General features: G+C 39.1%; 1 protein-coding gene across 2 annotated transcripts in view; it reads right to left on the bottom strand.

The window, feature by feature from the left end:
* CDK6 (cyclin dependent kinase 6) overlaps positions 1-21716 on the bottom strand; it is a 239117-nt gene that overhangs the window by 117109 nt on the left and 100292 nt on the right. For both annotated transcript variants that reach the window (XM_017870303.1, XM_017870304.1), the window contains one exon: positions 8640-8807. In XM_017870303.1, coding sequence (XP_017725792.1) covers positions 8640-8807 — 168 coding nt within the window. The remainder of the gene's footprint in view (positions 1-8639; positions 8808-21716) is intronic.

Below are 21716 nucleotides of genomic sequence, written 5' to 3'. Positions count from 1 at the left end.
AGGGAGGGAGGGAAGGAAGGAAGGAAAGAAAGAAAAGAAAGAAAGAAAGAAAAAGAAAGAAAGGAAGGAAGGAAGGAAAGAAAATAAAGGAAGGAAGGAAAAGGAAAGAAAAAGAAGAAAAGAAAAGAAAGAGAAAGACGGACAACCAGACTCTCTCTGTATCATACCCTGGTAGATGCTGGCCGAACAAATGTAGGAAGAAAGCAAGGAACTTCTGGCTCTTTCTCTGAGTAAAACATCTTCCAGGCAGTAGCATTACAGTTGAACTGTTTTTGTCCAGAACTAATTCGCAACACTGACCACTTATGAAGGAGTAGACTTAGGTGAGTCAAATGAATGGCTATCTTTTATAAACAAGGAAATAAGTCATTTGATTTACTTCACAAATCCATTTGGTGCAATTAGATACCCACACGCATGCACACGCACCAACAGCAGCTTTCTGTGCAGTATGGAATACATTCTCTTTCTATATGGCAGAAATTCTCACAGTGGTCATCGATATTTGCTTTCACCGCGGAGGCACAGTTAACCTATCAGATGATAACTCAAATGTGTTTTATTACCACCGAGAATGCGCAATGGAGAATCTGGATGGGTTTTCATGTTTGTTTTGGCTCTGGCATTTTCCATGTACCCAGCCCTGGGAATCCTAAAGAAAACGTGTCCTGTTCCCAGCTCTGTGTACTGCCCCCATTGTGTTCCACTTCCCTCACTGGTGAAAGTGAAAACGAAACCGGCACAAACACTCCATTGTTAACTATGAAATATGTACTGGCAACTGGATGTTTTAACAAAACAGACCTGGTTGTGTCATGGCAAGATGTTGAGCGGGGAAGGAGTCACAGGAGCCCTTCCTGCTTCAGAGGTGTGTCCTGCACTTTCGCTGAGGTGCCGAGGCAACAGGGCTTTGGGTTTTTTCCATTATACTCATGTAATGTTCTTGGTTTGATTTATTCAGTATGCACTGGCAGCTTTTGGAGGCTTCTGTGGGAGCTACTCGGCTGCCCAAGCCGAGGCACAAACCTGCCAGGTCTCCATAGTAAATACAACACGCACGAAGAGGAAATCAAGCATAAACAATTTATTTTCTCCTGTAAAAGATGACATTGTTCTCCGATCTCTGGTCCTGCTTCACTTTGTCACTTGGTGGTGCCAAACTGGGTGCCGTGGAATGAGTTATTCCAAACACACACATACACACACACACCCCAAGCACAAATTGCATGACGCGCACATTCACAGGGCCCACATCCAGGTGCGTTCAAGAGGAGGATGCTGGTGACCTTTTTAAGCATCCCACATTTTGACCTGGGTGAGGAGGGAGGGCTTCCCTAGCCCTTAGCCTAGGCAGGTTCTGGAGCCTTATCATATGGCCTCATAAAACCATATCCCTTTCCTTATTGCATTTACCTCTGTTTCTAACTAGACATTTCTTTGTGTGACTATCTGATTCAGATCTCTCTCTCCATCTCGCTTGTAAGCTCTCTGAGAGCACGGACCTTGTTCATTTCCATTCACCATCATCCCTCAGCTTCACTGAGCGTCTGGCACATAGAAAGCAATCAGTAATTATTTGTTGACTGAAAGCCACAACTCCATTTCATTGATTTTCTCCCCTAGGCTTATCAAGAAGTTTCTGAATCCATGAGGTTCCGTTAGTGTTACTAAATGCTATCAACACTGAGCTCAGAGTAAGGAAGGAGTATCATCAGAAGCATAAGAAGGGGATGTAAGTAATTTTTTTTCCTTCAACTTTAAGTTCCAGGGTACATGTGCAGGATGTACAGGTTTGTTACACAGGTAAATGTGTGCCATGGTGGTCGGCTACACAGATCATCCCATCACCTAGATATCAACTCCAGCAATCATTAGCTATTCTTCCTGATGCTTTCCCTGGCAATTTTTGTAATACTTGTGGTATTTAAATAAGTTAATGATCTCAAATAAAGCAACATTGGGAATCTTATCAATTACAGATTTAAAAATATTTTCCAAAATGAAGTTTTGTACTTTGTACAGCTGTCGAATAAAAGTCTTCTCACGCTTAACATTTACTTGTTGTCTTTCTGTAATTTCTATGGAATAAAGGGTGTTTTCAGAACACGCATATCTTTTATTAGTGAAGGTAATATGGAAAAAATGATCCTTGGAGAAAGAGAATATAATTCACTTAGTGAGAATTTTATTAAGTCACTAAAAAGATGGGAACATATTCCCACTCTTCCATTATGGTACAAAGAGGAATTTTTCTCTAAACTATATGGGTGGATTAGGCACAGGCATTTGAAGGAAAAATGTTAACTTCATGAATAGCATTAAATGATTGTATAAAGTCCCCAAAAATACAATGACAGGCCACTCTAAGACTGTTCAGTGCAAAGAAGAAATTGATTGAAGGCAGGCCAATTTTGGACTTCATCTCAGGAGGTGAAGATACTGAAGTACCAAAAAGAATGATCTCATTTTAAGGTACACTTCTTTCTACCCATGGATGGCTTTATGATGGCTGTCCTGGGGAGTGACTGGCTCTAACTGCCTGGGTGTTGGCAATCACATGTGGTATAAAAACATCAATACTGGCATGGCTTGGGTGGTCCTTAAAGTAGTACCATGTACAGTGAGAGCAGCACAATGAATGTGCTGTTGCAATTATGGACTTGGGTGATTTTAAGGGAGAGGACACAGATAGGACTGAATCAAGAGAATGCTTCATTTTTCCTAAGCAATGATACTTTTATAAGACATTCAGGTGCACAGTGTGGCAAAAGTTTTATTGAGGTCTACATAAAAAAAAAAGAAAACCAGGAGGCACCAGTTCATGACCCAGTGTTTCTCACTGTTGTCAAAATGTGGCATGAGCTAGTTGTCTGTTTTTGGTTTTGCCATTTTAACAAGACAAAATATGTTTTTAAAAAATGGACTCCTAAACATTTGTGGAACCTCTAAATATCCTTTGTAGAATCTGAGAGTTCCACAGAACACAGTTTGATACCCTCTCAGGTACTGAATTTTTGGTACAGAGAAAAGAGGAGTGGGGATAGTGGGCCAGAGCCAGAATATAAACATTAGAATTCTCCAAGCCATTTACAATCTATTTGGTAAATTCAGACTTAATCTGGTCACACTGCCTGTTTGAATGGCAGTTTTCCCCACTTTCAAAATGAAATGGTTGATAAAGAGTTCCAAGAACACCAAATCCAATGGCAACAATATCACCCTCCAAGCTGTATGATTAGGTTTTAGAGAAAAAAAAAGATTTTGCATCATAAATGGGAAGACCAAGACTGCTCCCTTCCTGAGCTTGCTGGTCACAGTGCTTTATGACTGTCAGAGCCCTCACTAGGGCTGCTGGTGATGTTCCTGGCTCTGCTCTAAGACATGTCAGACCCGGGTGCACAGTTAGGTAGGACTGAAATTGCTGGCTGAGTGGCTGGTCTCTGTTTCCCTTATCTTGACAAAAATGAGTTGCACCATGTACATTTCACATGAGAAGGACTTAGAAATGTTGACTTCAGAATGACTCTAAATATAATTTCAGCTAGTCACAACAGTCATTGCACTGAACATGTGTATATTCTTGAAACACTTTTGCCACAGACATTATATAACTGCATGTGTCATGATTCTGACCTATCAGTTATGTGCAATGGAAAGAACCTCCCTGTAACCTGTTCTCATTGGTTTTCCAACGAGAACAAATGTAATAGTTCTATAGAGGTCAGAGAAGTTAATTTTTCATGGTTTCAGAGAAACTTTTCTAATAAAAATAACCCATGCCAGGTGTTAAGCATAACAGGCCCCACTTCTCTTCACATTTCCAACTCCTTCTTTGAACCACAAGGGGCCTCACACACATGCTTGCGGACACTCCAGTTTGCAAGTTCAAGCTTTGCCCATATGCTGCAAACAGCTGCTCCTAGGCTTAGGAGTGAACACACAAGTGGCAAAATCTCTATTAGGAGGAAGGATGAGCCCATGCCATTCCCATTTAGTCAGGGAATTGTAATGTCCTGTGTGTGGTATGGGGTGGGGATGGAGGTCTTAAGGGACATGCTTCCTTGGCACCCTGGGTTGTGTGCTCCATGAAGGGAGACAAGGCTGGAGTAGGGCCAGTGTAGGCTTCTCTAAAGCATGAGATCCAGGCCAGGGGCCTCTCTTGCCTAGGATTAAGGCAAACACTGCTACCATTCACATCTTAATTCTACAATCTTTAAATAAATAGGTATAATACTCTGTATGGGTACATGTGCATACAAGACACTATATTGAGCAGCAAGAACACAATACCCCATAAAGACACCTGAACGTCATGTTGGACGCAGCCTGGCAAAGTTAGGCATCCAAAGGATATTTAACTCTTTGATTAGTCCTCAATTTATCAGATGAGAACAAGATAAGTCATTCGGCCCAATGTTACATACCACCTACAGCTACAACTATGGTCCAGGCTACTGTCCCAAATTAATTTCTACCAAAGGCCAACATATGAAGTATATTCTACTTATGAAACTTGTGTTTCTTTTTTATTTTTTTTTTTGAGACGGAGTCTCACTCTGTTGCCCAGGCTGGAGTGCTGTGGCCGGATCTCAGCTCACTGCAAGCTCCGCCTCCTGGGTTCACGCCATTCTCCTGCCTCAGCCTCCCACGTAGCTGGGACTACAGGCGCCCGCCACATCGCCCGGCTAGTTTTTTGTATTTTTTAGTAGAGACGGGGTTTCACCGTGTTAGCCAGCATGGACTCGATCTCCTGACCTCGTGATCCACCCGTCTCAGCCTCCCAAAGTGCTGGGATTACAGGCTTGAGCCACCGTGCCCGGCTTAAAACTTGTGTTTCTTAACAATAAAATTGTTTTCACTAGAAAAATAAAATAATAAAGATCAGAATATAAAGGATTATACACCTTAAGATGCCTAGAAAGCTTACCTGTCCCGAACAACTAATTTCTCAATTAATCCAAAAGATGCCTTGTCTTGAATACTGGCATACAGCATACTGGCTCAGAAATTAAGGAACAGTAGTAGTTCAGGATCTATCAGGTGATCATGAACTTAAAATGAAAATAAATATTGCTAACTGCTCCCTCAAAGTTCTATATGTAAGAACATTTTGAAGTTTTCAGAAAGAAGCTAAAATAAAAGCTTTTGTAATTGTTCAAACAGAAATATCATTTATTTACATAGATAGCAAAAGTTGTCTAGTAACTCACTCATTTTTTCATTTAGAGGATGTTAATTAGTTTAGAAGAATACGACTCCTCTTCTAAAACTTTGCTTTAATCCCAAAACACAAGGGGCTAAAGAAAGTCTTCAAATAAGTAGAATTACAATAATGCTACATTCCTCTATCTCTACAGCTTTTTGTTCAGGACAGGAAATTCAATTCATACACGCAATGTGTTCATGAGGCAGTAGAAAGGATCCTGATAAAAACAATGCACAAACTGTGAACTTGCATTTGTGTCACCTTTTCACTCCTAACTTGAGATTGAGCTACAGCATGTATTAATAGCTTTCATGATTTTGAACACAGATATGTGCTGCCAATAAATCAATCAGGACTAATGTGCAAAATGGACTCAGACATTTTAAGGTATATGGAGTAAGTCCTTCAGCTTAGTATTACCAGCTAGCTATGAGGAATATTGACACACATCAAATGAGACCATTAAATGTATAACATAACTCCTTCCCTATTCTTGTTATGACTCAACTGCTTATATCTGTAAGTCAGCATTTGTCAATTGATTCACTGAAAAATATTTCCTGAATGCCTATCAAAATATACAAGGCACTGTGTGTTAGGGCTGAATAAGATGAGCATCTGCCTTTGAGGAACTCACAGCTTGATAAATAAAATTCCCAAATAACTAAAAATAAGACAGAAAACAGTACTATGGGCTGGGCGCGGTGGCTCATGCCTGTAATCCCAGCACTTTGGGAGGCTGAGGCGGACGGATCACTTGAAGTCAGGAGTTCGAAACCAGCCTGGTCGACATGGGAAAACCCTGTCTCTACTAAAAATACAAAAATTAGCCTGAGGTGGCCTGTAATCCCAGCTACTTGGGAGGCTGAGACACGAGAATCGCTTGAACCCGGCGGCCAGAGGTTGCAGTGAGCCGAGATAGGGCTACTGCACTCCAGCCTTGGCAACAGAGTGAAACTCTGTCTCAAAAACAAAAACAAACAAACAAACAAACTATATATATATATAACTCTGGAAACACTGAGAGAGGGAAGAGAAATTAATTTCTGAAAGGGATACTAGAAAAGGTACCCCTGGAGTCAGGCTTTGAAAGATAAGTAAAATACTAGCATTTCTCATAGTTTTAAGATGTCAGTTTCGAATCAGTTAACTTGTAATTCCTTTAACATTCCACAAATCAAGTTGATTCTCAGTTCCTGTATGACATAACCCCCTAAAAAATGTGTATTTCCAGGAAGGGGAGTGTAGTCTTTTCTCTTCAAGAGACACTAAAAATATATATACCACTTCAGTCTAAAAAACTATGATTCCAGGTTTTTATATGTCACCATGTGTATATAAATCGACGCATTACTATATTAAATGGATATTTCCTTTAAGTAGAAAAATACAAAAGAGTGGGGAAATTTTAAAATGTAGTACCCTGTAGGAACACACCCTTTATTATTGCCATTAAATTCCAACTGTCACTCTTTCAAATAAAGTCTGAATTTGTTTTAGTGTCCTTCTCAGCTGCTAATATGTTTTACTTATGTCACTATAGGAAATATACAGCATGCAGGATAAGCTAGATACTGAAAAATTGTGTATTTATGTCTGCCTTTCTCCTTTTCCTCTATGAAATAATTTGTCTACATTTTCCTGTTTGAACATATCAACTTTCAGCAAGAATGGAATGTTAATTGATGTTACGCACAAGCTGGGCTATCATTCCTCAAATTTAATAAGAAAAAAAAAATCAAACACAAACCAACTGGATTTCCTGTTTTATTTATGGTTATTAGTGCCCATTTAGGGGATTAAAATAAAAGTGTCCATCTCAGTTACAGCTCATCCTTCCTTCAATTAAGGTACCCAAGGAGACAAGTTCCTTCTATCTACTCCCCTGATGACTCTCTGAATCACAAAGCCTATTCAAGCTTCTCCCCAGGGCCCCAAAACAACAGGCACAACAACTTCCTAGGGAAACTCGAAGCCTACCTCACCCTTCCCACTGGGGAAATACACAGACTCAGCCCTTTCTGGTGTGATTACATAAGAATACAAGGGCTTGCTTGACCCTGCTCAAAGCTGAGACCTATCTTTGAAACGTCAACTCGTGCCATTTCTCCTCTAAAGCAATAGTATATGCTGGGAAAAGAGGAAACAAGTAGGATTTATCTTATAACAATGGCAACATTTTCCAAGGAATTCTCTGCACCAAAAGTTCTGATGCCCTAGGAAAAGTCTATAATGTTTGGAAAGTAACTGGTCTTACGTGTCTAGGTGGTAGCACCCCCTATTTTGACTGCGGGCAGGGGGTGGGGAACACTTTTATAAATTGGATTTTTTCCTAAGGCAAGTTATCTGTCTCAGAGAATTTCCAACTCCTCTCTTGAATTTCTACTTATCAGCTATAGTATTACTGAAATTTAGGGAAACAATTTTTTGCTGTGCAGAATGACCAAAGGTGCTGCCAATCATTCCTTAACAACAGGGCCATGGTGTCCCTGATGTGAGAACCACTTTAAGGCTAAAGATGGACAATATGGATTATTTTTCTTTTTTCTTTTTTATTTCTTTGAATATACAAAGATATTTTCTTTTTTTAAATTCTTTTTCTTAAGATTTAATTTGCTATATATCATTTAATTTACTGTATGTAAGGCATGAATTTACTGTATGCAAAATAGGTCTTTCAAAGAGAAGCATATTAATACCTATTTCCAGGCTGCTCTTTTTGTATTTGCGGTGCAGAATTTCACAAAAATCCATCTGAGAAATAACGAACTATAAGGAGAAATAGAAGCTAACCAATGTCAATAGCTATTATGCATCTGAATGGCAAAAAGAAACAGGATATCATAGCTGTTATTTTTTGCCAAAATAGGGCCATTGGGTTCGCTTTTTCTATTCAGGGTTATATAAGCCTTTACCTGGAATGGTGGTGCTATACATTCATGTATTATCCAAGTTCACCGTGAATTTGATTTCTTCTTTACAACTGGCACCACAGCTTCAGAGGAGTGCTTTAACACACTTGTGTAGGCACTCTGTTTCTCAAACCAGGATGCCACAGACAGGTCAACATTGCTCGTGCTCTTTCTTCCCTGACCTTGAGCTGTGTGTTCCCTAGGCATTGTGCATACAGCTCTGAAAACAGTGGTTATGGCAGAAAGCATTTGGAAACTTGTAACCGATTCCTGTCCAGTGGCTAAGATGCAACACGCTATTTCTGCAATGGATCCTGTCCACAACAAGCCCAGGCTGGATGTGACTGTAGCTGTAAACAGAATGCTTTCTGCCTACCCACTGCCATATGAAAAAGGGCAAAGACATTCTATCCACCAACTAGCCATGGGCAGTAGTAACATTAGGGACATGGAAGGGGGACAGACTGTCATTCAAAAGAGGAAAAATAAGTTTAATAAAAGGACAGCACTCTCTCACTCACCACTGAGGTAAGAGCCATCTGGAAACTATAGATGCGGGCAAGGCCGAAGTCAGCGAGTTTTATTTGTCCGCTGCTGGTCACCAGAATGTTCTGTGGTTTTAGATCGCGATGCACTACTCGGTGTGAATGAAGAAAGTCCAGACCTCGGAGAAGCTGAAACATCATATCCTAATAAAATTAAAAAAAGAAAATCAATAAACACTCAAAAAGGAAGTTGAGCATTTGCTATGCTGGACACCAAATCCTTAGCATTTTGTGGTTGCTTGGCATGCAGCAGGCATTTGATAGGTATTGGCTGAATGAGTGAATTTGTCTCCCTTCCTGCCTTTCCACTCCCACACTTTCAAGAACACTGCAAAAAATTTCACTCTCAACCTGTATTTTACTAATGAAAAGACAATTTTAAAATAGTTTTTGATGTAATGGAAAACGTTCTGGAAGAATATCTGCCAAACTGGTTTCAGTGGCTCTTGCTGGGGAGTGGAAGGAGGAGGTTGTGAGGGGACACTTTCTGCTTCTCTATTGTTTAATGTGTCATTTCAACAATTAAAATCCAGTGAATAATAATATTGTTATTAATGGTGATTATTATTTTATAGTACCTAGTACTAAACACTCACTACGTATCAAGCACTATTCTAAGCTTTGTCCTCTTAGTAAATAATTTAATTCACACCACAACATTTAGGTAAATAATATCATTACACCATTTTACAGGTCAAGAAACTGATACACAGATGTAGGCTACTAATCAGCCCAAAGTCATACTAGCAAGAGAGTGCTGATTAACTGTTTTTTTGTTGTTTTGTTTTGTGTGTTTTTTTTTAGACAGGATCTTGCTCTGTTGCCCAGGCTGGAGTGTAGTGCTGTGATCATGGTTCACTGCAGCCTTGACTTCCTGGGATCAAGATATCCTCCTGCCTCAGCCTCCCAAGTAGCTGGGACCATAGGTGCGCACCACCATGCTAGGCTAATTTTTTTGTTTTTGTAGAGATAGGGTCTCACTATGTTGCCCAGGCTGACCTCAAACTCCTGGGCTCAAGCTATTCTCTTGCCTCAGCCTCCCAAAGTGCTGTGATTACAGGCGTGAGCCACCAGGCCCAGTCTTTATCAACTCTTTTAGAGTATTAACAGAGTCTTGATTTAAACTAGGGTCTGGAAAATCTCGATTCAAAGCTTCAGTGTATTCCTTTATCAAGTCAATGAACAAATGAATATGTAAAATAAGGCAAGCCATTTAACCTCCTAAGTCTTAAGTTTCCCTGTCTGTAAATGGGAAAGTAACAAAACCCACTTTATCACAGGATCACTGTAAAGCACTTAGCACCACAGTTAATATTCAGTAAATGGCAGCTCTTATTACTACTATTATTAACCAGTATGGAGGGGGGATCATTCAGGATATCAACCAATATCAGATCTTTTTCTAATTTTAGGACCAATACAAACATATACAAGATTTAATACTCAGGAACAGTGTCTGAAAGTAGGAAGTAAGACATTGGCCATGATGTCATAATCCTCTGAAATTTGTAGTAATTAAGAGTGACCTACTCCCCCGATCCAAAATTATGAGAACGGTGTATATCAGGGAGGATGGAGCTGTTTTGTTAATACAAGGGTTAGAAAAATGGGCACCATCATGGATTTCAGAGCTGCAAGCAGCTGAGGATACACTTATCATTGGCCGGACCACTGAATCCTCTCATGGAGAACGGTATATTTGCTTACTGGTTTATGGTTTTGGTTCTTCCTTTAGAGTTGGGAGCTCTGTCTTTATATTCTAGCTTATTCAAAACCAAAGCCTTAGTTTTTCCTTTTATAAAGTGGAGAAAGTAGCGATTACTTTTCCTACTATGAGGTGGGCTAAATGAAGTAAAGCATGCCAAGCTTCTGCAGTTTCTGGCACATGGTAAGCATTTGACAAACAGTAATTATTAGGATGATTATTGCCAAGATAAGTGTCCTGATTTCTGGGACAGACAGATTCTCAAACAACTAAAAGAAAACATGACCACTGCTACAAGGTCAGTGTGAACAAAGCACTTAGAGGGGGTATGCAGTGACCTAGAATCATTTTGAGATCCCCTGAGTGAATATTCTGAACTGGCAGGGGTTACCTTCTAAGCTTCCCAAAACCCTGGAGAAGACTGCATTGGGGAGGGAAAACCCTTCAAGACTTGAGAAACACTGAAGGTCCAATAAGTTGCAATGAATAAACAGGAGTGTGAAAATGTAGCACAAAATGTTCAAGGAACATTTTGGCAAATAAGTCTTTATTGGAAACACATGCACACAACTTGTAAGCACTGAATTTTAAAAAGCACAACTAACCTAAAGTAATGTCATGTTGGCTCATCATCTTTAGCCTCTATACACTTAAGTGTCACTCATTTAAAACAGTATAAAGAATAAATGTTTGGTTCATGCTGCAGTGTTCAAACAACTTTAGCAGCCAATTAGCAGTACACAAATTTAAAAACATGTACATTGCTTTTATTTGTGTTACAGCACATACTATGTTTTTCTTATAAAATTGCTAAGACGTATAGATGCATGCTTAATGCAGAAACTAATAAAATGTTTTGAAAATCCAGAGAACAAGAAAATCACTAAAATTTCCACTACTTGGAGAACAGACAACACTTCACTGTTAGTATCACTTTTTTGTGTGTCTTTTTAGTCTGTCTTTTAAAACTTACGTATTTTATTATATTTGGATGTATAAGTACATTTAAGTAAAAATGGTTATTGTGTACACATTATTTTGTGGCTCTTTTAAAACATGTAAAAATTCATTATCAATATTATGCCACTTTAATAAAATTGTGCAATATGACTTTTTTTTTTTTTGAGACGGAGCCTTGCTCTGTCACCCAGGCTGGAGTGCAGTGGCCGGATCTCGGCTCACTGCAAGCTCTGCCTCCTGGGTTTACGCCATTCTCCTGCCTCAGCCTCCCGAGTAGCTGGGACTACAGGTGCCCGCCACCTCGCCCGGCTAGTTTTTTGTATTTTTTAGTAGAGACGGGGTTTCACCATGTTAGCCAGGATGGTCTTGATCTCCTGACCTTGTGATCCGCCCGTCTTGGCCTCCCAAAGTGCTGGGATTACAGGCTTGAGCCACCGCGCCCAGCCATGACTTTTTTCTAATACAATGAGATTTTTAATAGCCGCATTGTTTTTCTCCCTGGGATATGCCATAATAATTATTATTCAGTTTTAGTTGTGTTACTTCGGCACTTGTACTATAGGTCTAGTTCTCCTTTGTTTAAAGGTAGAGTAGATTAAAAGGGCTTGTTAATGTCATACCAAAGCATGGGTTAGGCAGTATGAATCCACATGACTGGACTAACATTGATTCCATGTGCATGACGTCTATAGATGTAAGTTGGTTCTACATAAGAATGACCATTCTTTAGATTTTATTAGGCTACTTAATTTTTTTTTTTTTTTTGTTTAGCAAATGGTTTTTCTTTTAAATCTCCAATATCAAGATACAACTGAAAATCTGAACCAATGAACACTGAATTAATGACTTAAAAAACAAAATCTGCCAAACATCTCATGACCTTCAGTAATTCAACCACGAGTTAGGTTGCTGAGCATTATGAACCTGTAATAAGCATGACTGGGGAACCCCTCTCAGTCTTCAGCCATCCTTTATTGCAATACCTAATTTCAAAGGTGAAATACATTCAGCTATGTCAGGAACTCTGGTCCCAAATAATCATAAGATATAGTACCAATTCCAGAGGATGATATAAATAAACAAATTACAACATTAAATGAGGTAAGGAAAAACATCTTTCCTACAGAATCACAAGAAGTGTTTTGATCCAAGACATTTCAAAGGATTCTCTACTTAAGCTTATTATCTGTTTTATCTCAATTTTATAGTATCGTGAGACATACTCTTAAATGAGCTCCTCAAGATTTTAATCTAAATTATTCTGTCCCATATATGACTCAAATATTTCACAGTAACCCTAGTGATGCAATGCAATGAAACTACAGATACCACCAATTAAGGCTCTTTCAGTTAAACGCAGGTTTAAAAGTTTCCCTTTCATGTTATACGTCACAGTCTGGTATAAAAGGTTTGAACGTTTAGTCATACCTACGATAAACAGTCACTTGTGACCCTCACTCTATCTTTTGAAAACATGGGACTTGCAAGCATGTTTCAACAGGACACCATTGTGGAATGAAGTCTGGCTCTGAGAGATCTTAGGTGGGGCTTTATCTTGGCAGTGCCCCTAAAAAGACTCTGGACCTTTCTGACCGAATACAAGAAATCCTTGAAGTCTTGTAATTGTTTCCCTCAGGTGTTCTAGAGCTCTAATCCTCTTATTTAAAATCAAGACAAACAAGCAAACTAAAAAACTACTTCAGGCTTTTCTAATGGGAAAAGGTTGATCATGGGGCATTCTTTTCTTTTTCAAGATGGGGTCTCACTCTGCCACCCAGGCTGGAGTGCAGTGGTGCCATCATAGCTCACTGAAACCTGGAATTCCTACGTTCAAACAATACCCGAGTAGCTGGGACTACAGGTGTGTGTTACCAGGCCTGGTCACTTTTTAAACTTTTGTAGAGACAGGGTCTTGCTATGTTGCCCAGCCTGGTCTTGAATTCCTGGCCTTGAGCCATCAATCCTCCCAAAGTGCTGCAAATACAGGTGTGAGCCACTGCACCTGGCCTGGGCCTTATTTTCTCATCATAAAAAAGTATGGTTAGTTCCAAAATACACTAAAAACACCCAAATCATATCATAAAATAAGTCACAGAATGACAACTTTAAATAGGCAATTCTGGATATAGGGATATATCTAGTGATATATTCACATCCTCAAAGTTTTAGCACCAAAAATGTACATCAACAGTTTATTTATTTAAAAATTAAAAACAGGACATATCCAACTTGGTAGGCAAAGATAATCTATTTTTCTCCTTATACTCTGGTAAACCTCAGTCTTTTCAAATTTGTTATTCAAGTTTTCACAGAAATCTCTCCATAGTGGTTTGTCTGTTTCCTATGAAGGGTGTTAGAGGAGGCCATAGCCAAAAATATATCACATATAACAAAGGTTTTTAAACACTAAACCAATAAGAACACGTTGAATTAAGGTGAGGGTTACAACAGAGGGAAAGGTCACCTGAGCCTGCATATAACTTCTTCTCTCACATGTCTCCCCATGTTCTCCTCTCTTCAGTCCCTGACAGCCACCATTCTATTTTCTGTTTCTATGAATCTGACAACTCTACATACCTCATACATGTGGAATCACATTGGATTTGTCTTTTCGTGAGTGTCTCGCCTTGGTTAACATAGTGCCTTCAAGGTTCATTCATGTTGTGGTGTGTGTCATAATTTCCTTCCTCTTTAAGGCTAAATAATATTCCATTATATGTATATATAACATTTTGCTTATCTGGTCATCCATGGATGAGCACCTCAGTAGTTTCCACTTTTTGGCTGCTGTGAATATTGCTGTTATGAACACGGGTGTAGAATGACCTCTTTGTGACTCTGCTTTCAATTTTTTTGGATATCTACTCAGAAGTGGAATTGCTGGATCTATTCCTAGAATGTTTTAAAACCATAGTTTTCCCATAAAATGTGGTATAATATTGCTGCCTAAGCAATGAAATAGTGACTGACAGCATCATGTTAAGGTCCTAGAGGGTTAGCCAAGTGGCTTCATTTACTCCTTGGAGATTCCACACACTTCCATCTGCATTTCAGTAGAATCCACACTGCAGGTCCCCACATCAAGCTTGCTGTATGTACACAGCTTCTACTCTATTTCAAAACTCCTGTCAAGTTTTCATTGATCAATTCTCAATGAGCAATGAAGAATAAGCTTCAAAGGCTGTTTATAAACATGTCTCCCCTACTTCTCACTGTGGTCCTCAGGAGGACCCAAAGAATGCTTCATCCAAAATCACAAAGAACAAGACAAACAAATTCTGAGAAAGGAAGAGGAAGGTTCAAGAGAATTCCTTAAAACTTCCAGATCACCTGGAAAGTTGTAATGGGTGAATTCAAAGCAAGACATTAACTGGCAAGCTAAAAGAGTCACACATGAGCTCTGTTCCACAGCAGAACATAGTCCAGAAGTGCCATAGTGCCCATCTCTTTGCCACTGTGCCCATCTCTTTGCCACTGTGCATGATGAGTTAGGCACACATCACCTCGAGGCCCCTCAGGAGAAACAAAGGCATGGGCCCTAAATGGAAACACTGGCTTCTAATTTTTACCACTTCTAGGCAAGTGGATAAAAGTGTAATAAAGTGGCATTGCATGTAAATTTTAATAATCAAATATGTATTCTGAAATGAGAACTAACAGAACCCATTTTTTATTCATTCCTGGAAGTGGTGATAATGCTGAAAAGGTAAAGAATCAGTCTCAACTAACTGGAAATAAAAAAAAAAAAGATAATAAGTCATTTCCACCAAGCCTGAAAACGTTGGTGTTTGAGGAACAATGTAATGACTTAAATGAACAATATGAAAGAATAAATCATTACCTCATCATAATGGCTATTACTAACCCACTGTGGAAAATCATCAGGAACTGAAACTACAAATATGCAATGCTAAACATAATTTCTTCAGAGCAGGAGATAAAAATCAGCACTGGGTAAAGGAGTAAGAAAACATGAAGCCCAAGTGCCTGGGTTGTTGGGTAATGACCCAAGTGGCTATCACTCTATACACATTGTTTTGTGAGGCTTTAAAAAACATTTTACAATGTGCTGTGAATATTTCCCCATTTCAACACATACTTTTCTACAATGAAATTTTAGGCCTGGTGTGGTGACCCACATCTATAATCCTAGCACTTTGGGTAGCTGAGGTGGGAGGATCACTTGAGCCCAGGAGTTTGAGACCAGCCTAGGCAACATAGGGAGACCCTGTCTCTACAAATAACAAAAAATTAGTTGGGCATGGTGGCTCACGCCTGTGGCCCCCCTACTAGGGAGGCCTAGGTACGAAGATCACTTGAGCCTGGGAGCTCAAGGCTGCAGTGAGCTGTGATTGCACCACTGCACTCCAGCCTGGGCGACAGCTCTCAAAAAAAGATGAAGAAATTTTAATAAGCTTTCGAAAGGCTGCAGTTGGACAAAATACCTTCTTATCTTTCTACATTCTTCCTTTCAATTCCCTCTTTTGAGAATTTTCCCCTCACTCTGTATTTTCTTCCTCTTCAAATGAGGTAATGCTTAGAGAAGCTGGTTTTCCACAAGAGTAGAACAGATAATTATTTGCGTGATATAGAAGACACGTTGGTTGTCAGCCATGAAGACCTGACCTGGTCCAGTCCAGTGAAGGCAATCACATTTCCTTTTGCTAGGAATTGATCCAGGGATAAACATGACACCCAGTCCTCTATGGGCAAATTGGCTAGACAGTGAAAAGTAGAATGCTCTCTGCTGTATTTCCTCATCTCCCATTCCTAACCCACGTCTTATGCTGAATGCTCCCGATTTGGAGGGTCAACTTGCAGCTGTAGCAACCATCTTGAAACATCATCTGTACACATAAAAGGCCAGAGTGTAAACAGGGAAAGAGTCTGGGTCTTTGATGACATCAATGAATAGCTGCATCAACTTTAGGGCTGCCTGCCTCCAGCCTTGTAGTTATGGATATAATAATGCCTTTATCTGGATCCGCTTTTCATTGAGTGTTCTGTAATTTGCAGCTGAAAATTATTCTAACAAATCTAACTTAATTAAAACTATATTAATTTAAATATGCTATGAACATTATCTTTCATTTACAGCCACCATGATTCACCCCAGGGTGAGGTACAGACCCAGTGGGGCCTGTACCAACATTCCTTTCATATTGGCAATTATCCCTTTCAGGTGGTTATCCTTTTCTCTTTGAGGTGTGTACCTCCTTCCATTGTTTACAATATCGCCTTCGCCATCACTATTATTTACTGTCAACTCTCTATGTTCCTCAGGGACTATGGCTCATCCTGTCTACCCCACATTCAACTCTTCCTGCAGGACTCCAACATCCCTAGGATGCCCAGCTAATATTAGCTTCAGAACTCTGACTTCTTTAACCTCATCCCATTTTTGCCATCTACATTATACTCATGCAAATGGCTAGTCTCTGTTTTATAAATGGAATGCAAATGCATACAATTTTGTAGCTGTCTTTTTCACATCACACTGTATACTGAACTCATGTGCATGTAGATCTACTGGCAATATAGATCTACGGCTTAATTTTTAATGGTTCTATATTATTCTATTTTTATTTATGTTCTATGATTAACAAAAGGGTTTAAGCAGTCATTAAATTACCCACCAATTTGAAATGCCACTATTTCTCATGTTCTAAATTACTTGAAGTTATTTTCTGGACTTTTGCTCTTTTGTCTCTGGCTCTGTTTAGAGTACCTCTCTCCTTTAATTATTAAATGTTTAGAGTAAATTTTAATATCTGCAAGGAAAGTTTTCTCTTTTCACTCATTTTAAAACATTCCTGAATATTTTTTGAAAATAAAATGTGTATTTATTTATTTTTAGAGGCTGGTCTCACTATGTTACCCAGGTTGGCCTCAAATTCCTGGCCTCAAGTTATTTTCTCACCTCAGCCTGCCAAGTAGCTGGGACTACAGGTGTGCACCATCGTGCCTGTCTTTCCTGGATATTCTTATATGTTATGATTATGGACTGAGTTTAGAATCATTTTATTGAGTGCCCACACCTTCCAAAAATCCTTTTAGTATTTTCAATGATAATACTATCATTGAAAAAAAATTGAATAAAAATTGATAAATTGATTTGGGGATAACAGATACCTTTACAATATTGAGTCTTTCCTTTCCTTCATTTACTCAAGTCTTGTTCTGGGCTCCTCAGTAAAGTTGTGTCTTTTTAAATACAATTCCTTCACCTCTGAGGCTCCCACTGTAGCGGGTCTGGTCCACCTTCTCCTTCCTCACATGTACCATTACCTAGCCTTTCCCCACTGATCTCAGTCCTCAAATCCATCTTGTACTCTCTGTCTAGACTGAACCCTTAGAAGCGTAAACCTGATCCTATCAGATCATCCTCCTGCTTCAGCCCCCTCAGCCAAAGCCTCCGGCCTTGACTGCTGGTACTCTGTGGATTCCTGCCATCTTTACTCATTTACTGCCCCATGGCCCCATCTCCCGGGAGGGTCCTGCTTAAATCGCTCTTCCTTAGATTTATTGGCCTCCCACCACATTATATTAATGGGTGTCAATAAATGCTCAATGAGCTTTCATAAAGAAGTGAGGGCCCAAACAAAACTAAAAATGACCATGAAATCTATAAAGGCCGTTAGCTTAAAAAGAACTCACTGACTCCCCTTAGGAGGAATGCGATAAAACTCCAGGGGAATCAGAAAGAGCAGGTTTGGATTACAGGATAGGGACAAAAGAGGCATGGTATATAAATCAGTATTCGTACCTATTAGCCATTAAAACATGTTCATATGTGTTGAGACTTTTGGCTCATTATTTTAGAAATATAAAACTCCCATGCCTATAATGAACACTGATGCATGGAACAAAAACAATTAAGGATGTTTCCTATCTTATCATTTCTTTCAGAAGCAACTTGCCCAGGGGTCAAAAGACATAGATTTCAGCACACTGTTCCACAGCTCGGGGTAGGACTAGTTTAAGTACCTTATCCTTTCCCATCCCTAAGAGAAGCATTCCATGGATCAAATCACTTTGCCTGAGTCTTCACTTGGATGCAGAATTGGACTATTGGCCAAATCCCCTAATAATACTTTAATTTCATATCATCATATCAGAATTTCTCAAAGTATGGTCTCTTACTCCAGTGTTACTAAGTTCCATTCAACTCAGTCACTAGTCAATTGATTAAGCAAGTTCCACCTTCCTTCTTTCTTATTTTTTTTTGTAATAGTACAGATTTTTTATTTCATTTTTTACTTTTGTCAACTTTTATTTTAGAATCGGAGGTATATGTGCAGGTTCATTACAAAGTTATACTACATACCTTTGTATGTCTGAGGGTGTAAATGATTCCATCACCCAGGTAGTGAGCATGGTATCCAATACGTAGTTTTTTTTAGCTCTTCCCCCCTCCTCTAGTAGTCCCCAGTGTCTATGAAGTTCCAACTTTTGGAGCCTCAGTTTTCATTTATAAAATCAGGATAAATCCTGCCCTGCCTCTGTCACAGAACTGTGGAGAGAACCTAGACATCTGATTATTTTATATTACGTATTTGATTTGTTTTTTAAACTGCCAAGTGCTATTCAGCTAGACTGCTAATTCCTTGAGGAACAGGAATGCAATGCATCTTTATATTCTCCACAGAATCCAACAAGGCATGTTATACACAGAAATCTTTTGGTTTTACTTGATTGGATGAATCACACAATAGTTTAGAGATATGCATTAAGAAGAATTATAGTGACCTTTGCTCTTGGCTTTGTGTACAGGAGTTACAGAACATTCTCACTGATTAAACTGATTCCTGAGTCTTCCTTTAGCAAAAAGGCCATAATCCTGCATTGTGGTTTATTGATTATTCACTAAGAATTTATTGACTGCTTGCCAAGTGGAGGCATAAAAGTACAAAAAAGTTTCTTTTGGGTATGTGTATAAACCTAAGTGAGTCACTTATACATGAGATGTACATTTCCATTTTTGAAGGCAGTATGATTTAAAAGAAAGAGCACTGGGTTTTGAGCTAAAAGCTTTGGATCCAAATTTGTACTTGCAAGTTAGATAATCTAAGACAAGTCACTTGCAACTTTTGTGGGCCTTGCTTTTCACATCTATTTTTGAGAAAATGATCTCACAAAAAGATTTAAACAAGATATCATATTAGAGATTATGTAATATATATTTATATATAATTATGTGTATTATGGTTATATATATGACATAGGATATTATGCTTAAGTACTTTATTTATTGTAAAGTTCATAGACATAATAAATTGATACCACTTATTCAAAAGAACTATGAAGCCCCTACTATGTGTAAGGCATTGTGTCAGGTGATGTTACAGAGAAACACCTGAATAGAGTGTCCCAAGGAGCTCTTACTTTAGCAGGGAGAAAAGAATATGTACCTACATACTTCATGTCAGTACGTGCCAACAACCACAAATGGCACAAGAGTGCTAGGCACTGAGTAAGCACCAAGGAGGGAGCAGCATCTAAGCCAATCTGGGAGGAAGGCTGGTATTAGGTTTGGTGTGGGGAAGCATCTGTCATGGAAGATACCAGTAGAGGAGGAAGTGCTTACGTGTTTGTACACCAGCTATAGCTCCAGCAAGCAGAGTCCTAAAGAGGGCACACTGCTAAATGGGACCACACTGCAAAGGGATTTATTGCTGGGTGGACACAGGGAGTCTATATAGTGTTTGATCTTATACTCAGTGGGTAAGTAGTAAAAATGTGTAAAACAATGGCATGTTATTATTGATATTTTAGCATACATAATGGATGGGAGGTGGTATAAGGAGGCTATGATACTATTCTGAACATACGATAGAGAAGGTTTAAACTAGAATATTGAAACAAAAAGCAAGGTGAAAGCAATTCAAGAGACAAATGTGATACGTTAATATTTGTTTTCACAGTTCAATTTTAATGGCCCATCTTTGGAGAGCTCCGCTACATTTCCAGGTTGCACACTGTGTGATCTTGGGCCTGTTATTTAATCTTCCCTCTGCTAGCATCTAACTTTGGTTTCTTCATCTGTAAAATGGGGACAACACTTTCTTGTAGGGTGGCTGCAAGAACTAAAAGTAATGTGTAAACCTCCCAGTTTGGGTAATGAGTCCAGCACTGGTGCCACTAAATGAAGGTGAGGCTCTGGTAATATTGTAAGTTCAGATCCACTGAGTTTTCCCCAGTTAGTATGTGGATAGCTTTCTATCTTCCCTAACACTCTATTAAGATCAACAAACATGACTTATAATATAATCCTTAAAGTATCTACTGTTTTAATTAAATCAAATGTTATGTGGTGTGTTCTTAATTTTGAAAGTCTAGGTCCTTAGAAATTATCTGTTGTTATTCATTGAATGTATTACATGTTTCTTTTGGTAAATGACCCAACTTGCTAAAATGGTTTTAAGTTGCTTTTTCCCTATACCTGGACAGATTTTTCTGTAAGCCCCTCTGAATACTGAGATTTCCTGAAACTGCCTTGAGTGCTTTTATAGGATAATAACCATATACTATAAGCATGAAATACACCATTTTACTTAATCAACATATATATTCTGAAGCTACTACCAAACAGGGAAAATCATTGCAAACGAACTTTCTTACATAGTTAACTCTAGTTGCTTTCTCAGCTTAACAAATAAGAACTAGAATTTGTGACATTATTTCCTTATGTTATCCATTAATGCTGAACTGTGTGCATTCCAATACAGAGAGGGGGAGAGGAGCAAACAAGGCCTCTGAAAAGAACACTTAGCTTCATTTGGTCAAAAAATGGTCTTTACAAGGGTTTTTATTATGGGTCATAAAACACTGCTTACCACAATGTACCTCCTTGAAAAAGAAAAGAAACCCTTGCAGTGGTAAGAAACTGAAAACAACACACTGAGAATCCTCGTGCCTCCTTCCCATAAACACATCTGTGCATATTATCTGTTTTGGGTAGAGCTGCATGCACAGCTTCTTATGGGGACTCCATAGAGGTGGGACTTCAAAAAAAAAAACATTTTTTATTTTGTGTTGTTGCAACGACTGACTTTTTAAACTGAGGTCAGTTATGATGGAGGTAGCCAATGTATCTCCAGTGGGAGGGGGACCATGTACTCCTCACTAACAACTTCTTCAATCTGCTGAAGGAAGAGGCTCTGGGTGGTCACAACTAGTTAGGAAAAGCATGGAGGCCCAGAGGAAGGGTGATCTTCAGGCAAAATGGAACTGAAGAGCTACCCACCAAGGCAAAACTGAGAACTGGGTTAACAATCCAATGACTCTTACAAAGAAGAATTTATCCAGCTAATGTTAAAATTGGTATCACAGGCCAGCACAGTGGCTCATGCCTGTAATTCCAGCACTTTGGGAGGCTGTGGCGGGCA

The sequence above is a fragment of the Rhinopithecus bieti genome, unplaced genomic scaffold, assembly GCF_001698545.2.
Source record: "Rhinopithecus bieti isolate Rb0 unplaced genomic scaffold, ASM169854v2 scaffold_5191, whole genome shotgun sequence".
In the NCBI taxonomy this organism is placed as follows: Eukaryota; Metazoa; Chordata; class Mammalia; order Primates; family Cercopithecidae; genus Rhinopithecus; species Rhinopithecus bieti.
The sequence above is the reverse complement of the archived record's forward strand: the minus strand, read 5'-3'. Positions and strand labels throughout refer to the sequence as shown.